This window comes from Sinocyclocheilus anshuiensis, unplaced genomic scaffold (genome assembly GCF_001515605.1).
Source record: "Sinocyclocheilus anshuiensis isolate Anshui unplaced genomic scaffold, SAMN03320099.WGS_v1.1 scaffold3376, whole genome shotgun sequence".
NCBI lineage: Eukaryota > Metazoa > Chordata > Actinopteri > Cypriniformes > Cyprinidae > Sinocyclocheilus > Sinocyclocheilus anshuiensis.
This window is the reverse complement of record NW_015548381.1, coordinates 31,405-46,415: the sequence shown is the minus strand read 5'-3', so window position 1 is coordinate 46,415 and position 15,011 is coordinate 31,405. Positions and strand designations below refer to the sequence as shown.

The window sequence follows — 15,011 nt, the reverse complement described above, 5'->3', positions numbered from 1 at the left end:
ACTTTAACTAATTTAACTAAATTGAAATGATCAAAATAAAAAAAGAACAATAAAATAAAAAATAAATAAATATAAAAAAAATAAAATCTAATATAAAATTGTATATATTTTAATGAAAAATATAAAAAATTCAAAATATTAGGAAAACTGTAATTGTATAATAATGATACTAAAATAACACTGCACTCTTTTCATGATCAGGTCAAGAAATTGAGCCTTATCTGCCCACTCTAATGGAAACCATGTTGTCAGCCCTTAACAATGCAGAAAACCTTAAACTGAAAGAGCTTGCTGTCAGTGCAATCGGTAACATCCTCCTTCCATTAAGCACAGCATTTTTTAATGTTATAGTTATGCTCCGACTTATGATATCTCTCTCTTTCTCAGCTAACGCAGCCAAGAAGATGCTAGTGCCTTACTTTCCTCCAATTATTGAGAGTCTGAAGGGATTCCTGACAGACACAAGAGAGGAGATGAGGGCTCTGCAGACACAGGCTCTAGGTAAAAACAATGATCCAACATCATTCCACACTTAGTCATGCATCATGTGTAGGCACGCAGCCTAACCTAATCTAATCATTTGTCTTTCTCTGTATGCCGCTCATAGACACACTTTCTGTGTTGGCCCGTACTGTTGGGAAGGAAGTGTTTAGTCCGTTGGCAGCGGAGTGTGTGCAGTTAGGTTTGAACCTCACTGATGCAGTGGATGATCCAGACCTGCGGCGCTGCACGTATGACCTTACATATACATATGCAGAGATGGTATAAAAGGGAGGGAGACTGAATAGTTAGGAAAGAGTAATGGAAAAATTGTAACACTTAATTTGTTGGCTGTATGAAATGGAAGTTCTACGTTGCAGTTAAAAGAGCTCATGCATGTTTGATGGATCAACCTCAAAATGCTGTTCTATTCTATTTATTTATTTGCTTACCTATTTGTTTTTGTTTGTTTAATTTGAGTGTTTTGTTTTTGTTTTATTTACTTATTTTTAGTTTTTATTTCTTTTATATTTTTATTTGGGTTTCATTAGTTTTCTTAAAGCATGATTTGAGTTTAAATTATGCATGGACCAAACATAGTTTTTATTATATATTTATTTATTTATGTACTTATTTATAGTTCGTTTTTATTTGTATTTTTTGTTTGTTTGTTTTAAGTTTTTTTTTTTTTTTAAACATGACTTTAGTTTAAATTGATACTTGTGTTGTCAGATTACTGTCATTATTTATTTATGATTTGCAATATTTTATTGAAATCTTGATAAACTGGAAGTTTTGGTCTTTCCCTATTAAAATAGCTTACTTGCATACTGATGCATAAAGGTTTTAAATATTGAGGCTGAATTTTAAGCAGATTGCATTCAGAATCTTTCTCTCATTCCAGGTATAGCTTATTCTCTGCTGTATCTGATGTGAGTCCTGACTGTCTGGCCCCTCAACTCACTCCCATCACCACGGTGATGCTGCTGTCACTCAGATCCACAGAGGGTGTGACGGTCAGTGAGGACTTTCCTCTCAGATCATCTGTACACCCTCAAACATTTCAAGTATTGTAATGTTCTTGTCTACTTCACAGGCTCATTTAGAGGAAGATAAACAATTTGTGCTCCTGGATGATGATGATGCTGATGATGAAGGTGGAGAGGGCGATGCTGTTTTGGATGAAGAGGGAGAGACTGAGGTTGATGACAGAGATGTTGCAGGGTATGTCTCTGTCTCTCTCTTTCATCCTGTCTCTTTAGTTTTCTCTTATGTAAGAGCACTAATCAGGATTCTGTCCATTCTCTCAGATTCAGTGTGGAAAATGCTTATATAGATGAGAAAGAAGATGCTTGTGATGCTTTGGGTGAAATCGCCTTCAACACGGGGTAATGAGGCATGTTTTACATATTGCACAAATACTCATGCATTTGCATTTACAAACTAGAAGCTTACGTTAGGTGTAGATGCTCTACCGTACAAAAGTCTGGGGTCAGTACATTTTTGTATTTTTATTTGTATTTTTTTTTTTTCTCAAAAAAAATAATACTTTTATCCGGGGGCAGTGCATTAAATTGATCAAAAAAGACATTTATAGTGTTACAAAAGATTTCTGTTTTCAAATAAATGACAGTCTTTTGAACTTCTTATTCATCAAAGAATCTTGAAAAAATGTTGAGTGGTTTCCACAAGAATATTAAGCAGGACAATTGTTTTCAACGTTGATAATAAGAAATATTTCTTGAGCACCAAATCAGCATGTTATAATGATTTCTGAAGGATCACGTGACACTGAAGACTGGAGGTAATGGCTGCTGAAAATTCAGCTTTCCCATCACAAGAATAAAATTTTAAAGTAAAAATTTAAAATAAACATCATTCTAAAGTCATATAAAATAGAATACGGTTATTTTAAGTTGTAATAATATTTCATAATATTACTGTTTTTGCTGTATTTTTGATAAAATAAATGCAGCCTAAGAGAATTCTTTCAAAAATATTTAAAAAATCGTACAGACCCCAAACTTTTAAACAGTGATGTAATGCTCAGTTTCTCTTGAAGTGAAGTGACGTGACATGTGGCCCAGTATGGTAACCCATACTCGGGGGTTACTGCTCTGCATTTAACCCATCTAAGTGCATACAAACAGTAGTGAGTAGTGAACACACACACACACACACCGTGAACACACACCCGGAGCAGTGGGCAGCCAATTGCTGCGGCGCCCGGGGAGCAGTTGGTGGTTCGGTGCCTCAAGGGCACCTCAGTCGTGGGTATTGAGGGTGGAAGAGAGCACTGTTCGTTCACTCCCCCCACCTACAATTCCTGCCGGTACTGAGACTTGAACCCATGACCTTTGGGCTACAAGTCCAACTCTTCAACCAGGCCACGACTGCCCTAATGGTTAGAGGCCTAATGGTTGTCTGGTTTGACTGCATTAAAGAAAGCATTCATAACAAACTACAATTCCATAACAGTGTATTTGAGGATATAATGTTGGGCTCGACATTGAAGGAGTTTAGTATTATTTGTTAATATTATTTTCCCCAACCTGTGTGGCAAAACACACAGTCTTTAAAATATAGCTGATTTTTGTCTTATTTTTATGTCTGCCAGAGTGGCGTTCCAGCCCTTCCTGGAGTCCAGCTTCCAGCAGGTGTATGAGCTCCGCGATGTGAGTGACTGGTGCAGTGTGTGGTTTCATGAGTGCTTGTTTGTAATGCTGATGTGTTACTGATGTTTGTGCTTTTTTTGTGAATGTGCATCCATTAGTTCCCACATGAGGATGTGAGGAGAGCTGCCTTTGGTGCCATGGGACAGTTCTGCCGAGCTCAGCACAAAGTGTGGAAGGAAAACCCAACAGAGGCCAACCACCAGGGTACATTCACACCAAATGTGCACAATAGGTCTGGGCGGTATGACAGCATAGCATGTGATAGTAGCAATGTGTCAGCTAGTAGAGATTCTGCTGTACTGTTTATACCTCAGTGAAGCTAAAACTGTAGTCTACACTTCTAACTGTTGTACATGCGGGTTTTTAGTATTAATTATAACTGGAGCTAGAAATGTCGATTTTTCAGGAATTTTCATAACTAATTATGATCTAGAAATTAACAATCAATGAATCAAATAAGTGTTAATGTTAATATCACTAAATGTTTAAGAATCTAAATCTTGTGTTCTTTTAATTTTAATTAAAAGTTATACAATACTGCTAAAAAATATGGGGTCAGTAAGATATTTTTTTCTCACTAAAGACTGGAGTAATGGCTTCTGAAAATTCAGCTTTGTGATCACAGGAATAAATTCCATTTTAAACCATATTAACATAGAAAACAATAATAATAATATATTTAATGTTATAAATAAAAAACATAAAAAAATCTTACCAACCCCAAACTTCTAAACAGTAATGGTAACATTCAAATTTTGAATAATTATAATATACTTTTTATTATTTAAATAAATACTGGTATTTTCCTCTTGATTTTTTTTAAATTGAATGTTCTTTCTGTTGTATTCTGATACAACATTGATTGTCAATCAAGTTCCAAAAAAAAAATCAAATGAGATGCAATAATTAGGTTATTTGCATAACTATGTAGTTTAATTTATGAAACATATAGGGGTTGAATTTCCAGAACCAAATAACTATGTTGGGATAAATATACCGTATCATTACAAGGCTTTGCTCAAAACGCCCACCACTAGTACATATCTACAGCTCTCTGGATTTTCATTTGCACTCTTTTATATTCACATCACTCTCTACTTCCTTTGATCTATTCTGTCTCATTATTGATGTCTCCAGAAAGAATTAAGAGGAGCTTCATTTGACAAGAAGATTAACTTTTAACTCTGCCTTCATTGATGCAGAGTGCCTCACAGCACCTGTCAGTCATTCATTCATTCATTCATTCATTCATTCATTCACTCACTCACTCCCTATCGTTTCCTTTCCACCCACTTCTTTAGTTAAATGAGCTGCAATCAGTATAAAGATGAAAGGACTTGTGTTTTTTTTAATTACCCTGAATTTTTTGATCAACTCATGCATATTTCTCTTTATATCTTTCCAGCTCTGCATAAGCTGTTGCAGGTGGTTTTGCCTTGTTTTCTGGAGGCGGTGAGACAGGACAGAGAGAGACAGGTGGTGATGGCCATACTGGAGTCCATGAATGCTGTCATCAAATCCTGCCAGGAGGAGGCGCTGCAGGCGCCAGGGATACTGGCCGAAATAAGTAACACCATCAAAGATGTACTGAAGAAAAAGGTCAGGAATTAATTTTAAGAGCCGTTTTAGTATCAAGCCCTAAAATTAACCAGATATAACATCATAAAAGCTGTAAATTCCTTGTAAAGTTTTTGTCTGGACCAGCTGAGATGACATAATTTTTAAATAAAGTCATTTTGTGTTGTCAGAACCCAAAAAAAAAAATCGGAAAAGGGTGTAAAAGGCAGTTTAAAGGGGTCCTATTATGCTTTTTCACTTTTTCAACTTTAGTTAGTCTGTAATGTTGCTGTTTGAGCATGAAAAAGATCTGCAAAGTTACAAAGCTCAAAGTCCACTTCAAAGGGAGATATTTTATTTAACAGAAACCACTTTTCAAAAACTACAACGAACGACTCGTTTGGACTACCAATGCATATTTTCCGGGATTTGTGATATCACAAATATCGACGAATGGGACGAGACCTGGTTGAGCTGCACTAGAGAAGGCAACGAGTGTTATCACTTTGTTGGAGACACGCTAGCTTTCCCAAGGCAGACGAACTTGGAGTGGTTACAATCATCCGGGTTTAAATCACGCTCCAATTGATTTGATTTTGACGCAATATTTACACTGAAGCTCGCAGGCAGCTATGGTAAGGGGCGTGACATTTCCAGACCAGGCGCCGAGTGCTGCCAATCACAACACACACTGGCCCAGCTAACCAATCACAGCACATTTCGTATTTCAGAAGGAGGGCCTTCATTTGATACAGGAACTATTCGAGCCGTTCATGCCAGACTGGGGAGATGTATTGTAATAATGTAAAATATGTGAAAAATAATGTGTTTTTCGAACAACCTAGTATGAGAGCCTGTTCTAGTACACCCCGAAAACAAAATCAAGACTTTGTAAAAGAGCATAATAGGACCCCTTTAAAGAGAGAATTCACCCAAAAATGAAAATTCTGTAATTTACTCCCTCACATGTTGTTGCAAACCTGTATTTTTTTCTTCTGTTCAACACAAAAGAAGGTATTTTGAAAAATGTGGGTAACTGAACAGTTGATGGTCCCCATTGACTTCCTTGGTATGTATTTTTTCTTGCAATGGAAGTTAATGGGGTTCATAAATTGTTTGGTTACCCACATTCATCAAAATATCATCTTTTGTGTTCAACAGAAGAAAGAAACTCATACAGCTTTTGAGGGTGAGTAAATGATGTAAGTGAGTGAGTCTCTTTAAAGACTCCATACAATTATCCTTTGAAAATCCTTCTAAGCCAAGCACAAGGCTTATACTGCGTCAAGAAAATTGGTATTAAGTAATCAAATGCATTCAAGCAGCAGCTAATTCTCACTTCTTCAAGGTGTTATGCAAGTCTGCAGTCATAAGGGGGTGGATGGATGTTTCTTTTGCTTGTGATCCTATTTTCTCTCTCTGTCTCACTCAGACCGTGTGTCAGGATGTAGGTGGGGATGAAGCAGATGAGGACGAGCAGCAGGTGTTTAAGAGGATTTCACAGTTTTTACAATTTAGTCACAGTTCACTGTCAGCAATGACACAATTAACCTAAAAAGACTGTGACCGAGTGGAATAATTGAGCCTTTGTGTCTCAGGTGGAGTATGATGCCATGCTGCAGGAGTTTGCCGGTGAAGGGATTCCTGTTTTAGCCTCTGCCGTACCAGCTGAAACTTTCTACCCTCACCTCAATGACTTGCTGCCCCTCATCATGAGTAAAGCTGTGAGTCTCTCACTCTCCCATTCAGTGATCACTGATGTAGGATGTACTTTATCACCTAAAGGCCTATTCACATCAAGACCATTATGAATCGCAAGTTTTTCACATAGTGTGACAGAACTTTCATCTGAAAAACGTTTTCTAACCTGAATTAAAGGTGCAATAGGTGATTGTCTTCAGAAAATTTTTTTGTTATGCTGGTTGAAAGTCTCTTCACATCCCGATAGCAATCATTAAGTTAAGTGGTCTAAATGTATTTGTCTGTATTTATATATTCTGTGGAAGGCGTAGGATCAAGAAATGTTCCAATCAAAATGTAGGACCAATCAAAACGCTCGGTCCGAGCATTTTAATATGCTTTCCTTCCTGCCTGTAAACGTATGTATTAGCATACCTCTGCGCACCGGGTTTGCGCAGACAGGATACGTCATCAGCGCGTTCACGCACGCTGTGCAGACAGAGCGAGAATGGAAACATCAACAACCCGATCTTCCTTCCTGGTATTGTATTACTTTCAAAGTTTTCTCACCGGTGAATGACACATGAGTTAGCCAGCGGTTATTCCAGTCCTCGCGCCAGCTTGTTAGAAGTGAGCTACGTGCATGAACTGTGTTACGATCGATATGATCCCTACACAGTGTTCATTGCTCCCTACTCCTGTGGTGTCGTCTGCTGCTCATCTTAGGAACCACACTCAGTCTTGGGTTTTGATGCCAGGAGATACACTTTATTACATCATCAATGAGAATAAAGCGGAGATGCTCTCTGCAGCGAAACATCTCCAGAATGATCATCTTGTCTTCTTTTTATACAGTTCTGACTTTAAGGCGTTTTCCATACATAGAATGGTTTCTTTGTGCATACAATTCTCCCTCGAGAGAAGGATTCCCTCAGGCAACGACTTAAAACCCTTTTCAGCTCTCAACTCAAACGCAAGTAACAAACAAAGTCTTCTATCTGCTGAAATCGGTGCTGAGTTGATCTTAAGTATTAAAGATAAGACAAATCTCTGCTATTCCATCTGTAAATATCCTTCACTTTCTTTTCTCTCTTGCCTCTTTGTTTTCACAGCTGGTTTCTTTTTTTTTTTTTCTTTTTCTCCCAGCTCTACTGGTTCTTACATTTGCCTTTCTCCAGTTAGTTCTGGTTCTCCTTCTCTTCCACACAGACACCAAACATGCAAAAGTCTATACAAGATCTTGATTAAATTTTTATTTATATTATTTTCCTAAACGCATTCACACTGCTCGTCCCTTTATTCACACACAGGGCTCATGTTTTCATACTTTGACGCTTTATCTAGAGGGTTCTTCATTCATTATTTTGTCCCTTTATATTTATTCAGGGCTCATGATTTATTCACATGGGCTGGAATTGGGAACCGCTGATGTAGCCTATTGTAGTAATGTTGTCTCTGGTATTCTGGTCTGTGAGCATAAAAGCGTTCAGGGGGTGTGGCTTTGGACGGCGATCGCAGGGAGGGTGGGATGTTCGCTTTCAGTGCCATCAGGCTAAAGTTAGGATTTTCCAAGATCTCCTACTGCACCTTTAAGGCAAAACACACTGCAGTAATGCTTTAAAGGGGTCATATGATGCGATTTCAAGTTTTCCTAAATGAACAACAAAATTAAATTAATGTGATACAGGAGTATGTGTGTGTGTGTGTATGTGTATATATATATATATATATATATGATTAAAATCTTTAGTAATATTTCTCCTGTTGCAAGGTGATTTTTTTTTTTTTCTTGTTTTTAAATGTCTTTTAATTGCAGTCAATGTTTAATCTTGTCAAATTAATTAAATCTGGTGTATCTGTCTAAATGGTAATTTAGTGTCTTATGTGGCAATTTAGTTGATATGCAAAACTACTTGATGATTTTGCAAAAATGATCAAATATTACCCTTCAACGGTTTATATTACTGTCAAGATTTTTTTTTAATTAATTAATTTATTTTACATTTTTGAAGGAAGTCTCTTCTGCATTTATTTGGCTGCATTACAGTAAAAGCAGTAAACTACAGTAACATTGTGACATTGCACAATCTATCTATTTTAATATATTTTGAGATGTAATTTATTCCTGTAATGCAAAGTTGAATTTCCAGCAGCCATCACTCCAGTCTTCAGTGTCACATAAAGCTTCAGAAATCATTCTAAAGTGCTATGTGGTGCTCAAGAAACATTTATTATTACCAGTGTTGAAAACCGCTGTGTTGCTTAATATTTTTGTGTTTTTTTCCCCCAGGATTCTTTGTTGAATAGAAAGTTCAAAAGAACAACATTTGTTTGAAATATAAATCTTTTATAAATTTTACTGTCACTTTAAAAAAAATAATAATTTTAATGCATCCTTGCTGAATAAAAGTATTATTTTTTTTTTATCTTACTGACCCCAAAGTTTTCCACAGTAGTGTCTATATGTATATTTAAGTATTTTAGTATTTTCCTAAATTGTTTTAAATTAACTATCATCATATTGTCTTTAATTGTAAAATCAAAGTAATTCTTAATAAATGAAATGTGTTGCCATTGTTGCCTTGTATTTCATTAGCATTTGAAGCATTTCCATACTCTCTGCTGTTTTTTTTAGAAATCCTCATGCACAGAGGCAGACCGCTCCTTCTCAGTTGGTACGATTGGAGAAACCTTGCACTCATTGGTGGATGTGGCTGGATGCAGGGTGGTAGCTGGCCGGCTGTCCAATCGGCTGCTGCCAGTGCTAGTGGCCGGAGTGAAGGACAGTGATGCAGAGGTGCGCAATAACGGTGTGTTTGCACTGGGAGCTCTTGCACAGGCCGCTGGACCCATCATTGCCTCGTATCCTTAGATCCCTGTGTGCATGTGAACCTGTTCTCTGAACTCCTTGACTATGTGAACCTTAACCCCTTTTGCTTCAGTGAATACCCAATGATGCTTTGAAAAAAAAATGAAAATTTGCTGAAAATGTACCACCTCTCAGGCCATCCATCATGTAGATGAGTTTGTTTCTTCATCAGAACAGCTTTGAGAAATGTTGCATTACATCACTTGCCCACTAATGGATCCTCTGCAGTGAATGGGTGCCGTCAGAAGAGTCCAAACAGCTGATAAAAACATCACAATAATCCACAAGTGATCCACAACTAAATTAACGTTTTGTGAAGTGAAAAGCTGCATGTTTGTAAGACACACATCCATGATTTTTGGCATTTTAAAATTAAACCCTCGCTTCTGACCAAAATCCATAATAATGCTTCCTCCGGTGTAAAAGTCCATCACCTGTTGTCCTCTCACATCAAAACATATCCACCAACATATTTGTTTAGAGCTCTTTTGGATGGTTTACACTTGTAAATGGTGCTTGCTCTTTGCATATTTCTCTTCTGATTCAGACGAGACTAATTTTCACTGGAGAAAGCTATATTGTGGATAGAGGACTTGTATTTTAGCTGGAAGCATTGGTTTGAAGTGAAAAATGTTTTGATCACAGACGTGCTTCGCATGACGTTAATTGATTTACTAGAGTCGTGTGGATTACTTGTGGATTATTTTGATGTTTTTATCAGTTGTTTTAACACTCATTCTGACGGCACCCATTCACTGCAGAGGATCCTGTGGTAACGAAGTAATGAAGAAACAAACTCCAAGTCTTGAATGGCCTGAGGGTGTGTACATTTTCAGTAAATTTTCATTTTTGGGTGAAAGATTCCTTTCAAGGCCCAATGTACAGTATTTTTGCGTTCATTGCTTGGGGTAGAAAGAAGTTTAAGAAGTTAGTGTTAACGAACATCCTGACGCAGACCATGCAGCTGAGAGTGGCGTTTAGGTGAATATATAAATATGTGCTGCACGCTTTCCTCTTAATAGCAAAATAAACTTCAGCAAAAATGACAGCAGTGAGAAAACGGCAGTTAAGAAAGCATCTGGTCATAGTGATATAGATGTTTGCAACTCTTTAATTCAGCACTCCAGTCAAGTAGCGTCATGTTTATTTATATAGCACTTTATACAATAGATAGCTTTAAAGTAAGCAGATTTACAGCATTAAACATAAAAAAAACGGCAGTGCTGCTTTTACAACCTCAGTTTCTACTATAAAACACCTTTCTAGTAATGTTCATGTTTTACTCATGTCTGATCTTGATGGACTGAACCGAAGAAATTAACTTTCCATGTCAAACAGCACACCTGCCTGTCAAGTAATCTGCATGCACCAATGGTGGTTTGCAGGTGTTTATCAGCTGGAGCAAACTTTTCCTGGAAAGTTCACTTTGGTAAACTGTTTCAAACTTCTGAAACAAACTCGAAACTGAGTTTTGGCCAGATTTCATTCTTCAATTTCATCTGAAGTATATCAGAGCCTTTAGCATCTATACTATAAACCTCTGTATCTATTAACAGTGGCTGATATGACAAAAGTATATCAGGTTATAATACCCATTTTACCCTTTTCTCTCAGGTCTTTCCTGCTCTCGTGGCTCGTCTCCCTCTGAAGGAGGACATGGAGGAGAACAAAACCATCTACAGCTGCCTGACCTTCCTCTACTCACACAACCCTGTGCTGGTACAAGCTCATTTTCACTCCCGGCATGCTCCGCTCACAGCACCTCATTGAATTGTGTCCTGTCAATGCACTGACTTGTGTTGTATTTCTCACTCCAGGTTGTTCGTCATCTCAGGCCAATAATATCTGCTGCTGCTCATCTGTTGGGCATGAAGGATGTTGATAATGGTGAGAAAGTGTTTATTTGATTGGATTATTTTTATTTTATATTTCAAATGACATTCATAATTCATAATTTCTGTATTTACTCATATTTATTCTTTTTAGAAACACGAAACACCCTACTCATGCTGCTGAGAGGTCTAGCACAGCATCACACCCAGGAATTTGAGAGTGCGGTAATCTCACTTCCTGATGAACAGAGAAACAAAATGACCATGGCTGTCACTCAATCATAGCACCTGCCCCTTATCCTAAGTATCACCTTTCACAAGGCCTACCACTCTTGTGAAAGCCAGCCAAACTGATAATAGATTTTTTATTATATTAGAAATGGGCTGATTCAGTTAGCTGAGTATGCTCTCACTGGTGTACTCTGCTTTCTGTATTGCAGCAGAGACGTTGAGACTAATTTCTCTTAATTTATTGCAGTGATCACTTATGCTTCTTGTCACTTTTAGTTTGTTTTACTGAGTTGTCTTTCATTTATTATTTTTCTGTATGTCTCAATGAATCTTCTGCATTCCCATCTGTATTTAATATTCCATGAAATTCTGGCTTAATATTCGAGTGTGAAACTTTTGAATTGTTGCAGTGAAAGAAATATATTTCTATGAATTGGTCATTGTCGTTCCTGTGTTTCTGTTATGCGTGTTCTTGCAATGCTGCCACATGCCATGAATGTTAAACTTATCCAGAATTAGTGTAAGAATCCACAATCTTTCTGAAAAAGCACATTTTTATTATTATAGAAAAGTGCAGATTATAAATACAGGGTTTAATGTTGCAGAGTGGGTTTATATAATTTCTGGATTATCTGAACTCTTCATTGCATCAGTAATGCTTCCTTTTATGCACCAGCAAATTAAATCAAAATATACACTACTGTTAAGAAGTTTGGGATTTGTAACATTTTTAAGGTTTTTAAAGGCCTTTTTTGATCAAGAAATACAGTAAAAACAGTAATCTTGTTCAATATTAAAATAGTTTCCTATTACATTTAATTACAATTTAAAATATTATTCTTGTGATGCTGAAAGCTGAATTTTCAGCATTATTACTCCAGTCTTCAGTGTCACATGATCCTTCAGAAATCATTCTAATATGCTGATTTGCTGCTCTAGAAAATTTCTTATCAGTCGTGCTGCTTAATATTTTTGTGGAAACCATGATACTTTTTTCAGGATTCTTGATGAATAGAACGTTTAAAAGAACAGCATTTATTTGAAGTAGAAATCTTTTGTAACAAACTTTTTTACTGTCATTTTTGAGCATTTTAAATGCATACTTGATAAAATAATGAATAAAAAAACAAAACTTACTGACCCAAAACTATTGAACATTAGTGTAATAAAGATACACTTTATATAGTTAACATTTTATAGGCAAAGCTGTCCCTGATGAAATGTATGCTGAATACTCCAAAATGCAAAAATAGCATGAGATTAAAACCTCTTTTTGTAGCATACTACCCAAAAACTTTAGTTATACTGCCACATAAAATAAGTCAAATGAATCCTTCGATTACAGCATAGCACATAGAATTTAGACTGTTGCGCACCAGTTTAAAACGCCCAAAACCTGAAAGTGGAAGAGTCTTCTGTGTCATCTGAGGTGTTAGATTGCTTTAGACTAGCAGTCAAACATTTTCCACTCACTCCTCGCTTGGCAAATCTCGTTTTTCTTCTGTCTTCTGCCATTTGGACTTGTACTGTGACACTGTGTCCAAAGCCAGAGTCATTTCCACTGGCTGGAGATCATTTTCAGCTGGGGGGGGCACACAAGAATATTGTATTATCTGCATTATGTTATTATCTGCATCAGATTTCCATGACAAATTCTACACACAAACCCGGAGGACTTTGAGGTTGAAAAAGAGGTATGTTGAGGAAAAGAGCGAACATCAAATGCTCAACACCCCAACAGAAGAGGGTGCTGAGTGAGCGAATACCAAGCACACTTACTCAGCAGCCATGAGCGTTATATTAGCTCACCTCACTGATCTGTAGATGTCATCTGTTAGCTAACTGTCAGGAATGGAATGTTACTGCAAGCCCTAACATTGTGGCCTAATGCAAACTGGCAGACTGAAAAAAATGCTAATAAAATCACTTCAGCTGGACTGTAGTAATACCAGTTGTAATTAAGTGTGGAGATGGAAGTATTTGTGCAATGAAAGTCAGCAACAACAAACTGGGAAATCTGTGTGGTTACATTTCATTGGGTATTTATGTGTATGGTTACTCTTTCTTGACTATTCAGTGTTAATGTTGATTTTTCAGTGTGTATTTTGCAGATTTCATGTGTGCTGACAACATATTACTTAAAGTAATTTCTCAAAATGATTTACTAAATTAAACTGTTACCCACATGCCAGAACAAATCAATCTGAGCAGCCAAAAGCCACTGCAGAAACCATCATCTTGATAATCTTTGAACTGTAAAATCCAGCAAACATCAGTTGCATTTTAATGGGCTGCATAAGCAGATACATCGGGAATTTTACTACAGTGTTGTTTTAGTATTACTTATATACTGTTATAGTATTTATTAATCATTTTAATTAGCTTATTTTTATAATTTGAGTTTTAATTTTTAATTAAATTTTTAGTAGTTTTGTAATGTGCTTGTCTTTTTTAATAGCTCTATTTAGCTTTATGGAATTGTATTTTTTAGTCAGTTTTTTTACTTAGTTTTTATTTAGTTATTTAATTTAAATTTAATTTAATAGTTTTAATGTCAGTTAATTATAATACCATTGCTTTTCTGAATATGAAATTCACAGATTTTTTAATGAAAGAGTGGTTATTTATAAATAAGTAAATAAATAAATAAGGCCCTTTTAATTCTGTGCTCCAGGTTCAAAACAACTTAAGCTACATTTTGTCGATTAACACGGGCAATAATTTAGGTTCCCTTCTCAATTTAATATACAATGTATAATAAATGTATATATGGAACAGGGCATTTCAGGTTTAAAAGCAAAAATGTGCAACTCATATTTTTGTTAAAAGTATTTTTGTTAAAAGTCTTACATTAATTGTTCCACAAGAAAAAAAAAGTTGTTTTAATTGTCCCTATCATACTAATCTAAGTATAATGTTTAAGTTTAGTGTTTATACTTTTACAATAACTATGTTAACTATGTTAAAATAAATGTTTATTTTATAATTTTTTTTAATTATTTTTATTTTTATTTTGAGTTATTGTTTAGGTATGACTAGCGCTCAGAGATGGAAACTCGAGTCTGTGACTTGGACTCGAGTTGCACTTAAAGGTCCCCTGAAATGCTTAGAAACACGCAGCGTTATTCTATGTGTTGACCTCATTTTAACTGAAACAGGAAGACAGGGCGGGACATATCAAGCAGCCCCGCCCCTTTTTAAAATAGCCAATAGCGTTCGTTTATATCACAGCTTGCCAAACTCAATGGAAAGCATATTTACACTGTTTGAATCGTTCCCTGTCCCCTATATCAGTGTTTCCCAACCGGGGTGCCGTCTGTCGCGAGCAGGGGTGCCGTGTAAAAAATCCTTTTTTAATATGTTTAAATTGCTAAAATGTTCAAAAAAGCATCTATTATATAATATCCATTTCTGATGTCGCCAATAATTAGAGATGCGTCGAAATTTCGGCTGCCGAAAATTAGTTCACAGCTCAGGATTCACTTTCAGATGGTGTGACGCTCTGCGTATTATCCCGCTCTATGCGTGTGCGCTCCGCTCAGTCGCTCACGGCCCATGTGAGTGCTCTACTCATATACCGTTCATGCTCATCGGAACAGCAAAGTCCACTCAAAAATTGAGCGGACAGGAAACATCGATGTAGTACAGTATTGTTTCTGTCTGCAATAGCCCTACTGTGTTGTAACA

General features: G+C 36.4%; 2 protein-coding genes across 2 annotated transcripts in view; one reads left to right on the top strand and one right to left on the bottom strand.

Annotated features, from left to right (window-relative positions):
- LOC107656696 (importin-4-like) overlaps window positions 1-11,704 on the top strand; it is a gene marked incomplete at its 5' end in the record, with an annotated part of 13,017 nt that extends 1,313 nt beyond the window's left edge. Inside the window, 15 exons of the mRNA XM_016444638.1 lie at window positions 202-306; window positions 388-501; window positions 608-731; window positions 1,385-1,496; window positions 1,577-1,704; window positions 1,791-1,868; window positions 3,098-3,155; window positions 3,254-3,359; window positions 4,561-4,754; window positions 6,145-6,195; window positions 6,311-6,436; window positions 9,028-9,189; window positions 10,876-10,980; window positions 11,079-11,148; window positions 11,248-11,704. Coding sequence (XP_016300124.1) covers window positions 202-306; window positions 388-501; window positions 608-731; window positions 1,385-1,496; window positions 1,577-1,704; window positions 1,791-1,868; window positions 3,098-3,155; window positions 3,254-3,359; window positions 4,561-4,754; window positions 6,145-6,195; window positions 6,311-6,436; window positions 9,028-9,189; window positions 10,876-10,980; window positions 11,079-11,148; window positions 11,248-11,378 — 1,664 coding nt within the window. The remainder of the gene's footprint in view (window positions 1-201; window positions 307-387; window positions 502-607; window positions 732-1,384; window positions 1,497-1,576; window positions 1,705-1,790; window positions 1,869-3,097; window positions 3,156-3,253; window positions 3,360-4,560; window positions 4,755-6,144; window positions 6,196-6,310; window positions 6,437-9,027; window positions 9,190-10,875; window positions 10,981-11,078; window positions 11,149-11,247) is intronic.
- Window positions 11,705-12,793: 1,089 nt separating this feature from the next.
- Window positions 12,794-15,011, bottom strand: part of LOC107656698 (uncharacterized) — a 5,447-nt gene continuing 3,229 nt past the window's right edge. Inside the window, exon 3 of the mRNA XM_016444640.1 lies at window positions 12,794-12,906. Coding sequence (XP_016300126.1) covers window positions 12,794-12,906 — 113 coding nt within the window. The remainder of the gene's footprint in view (window positions 12,907-15,011) is intronic.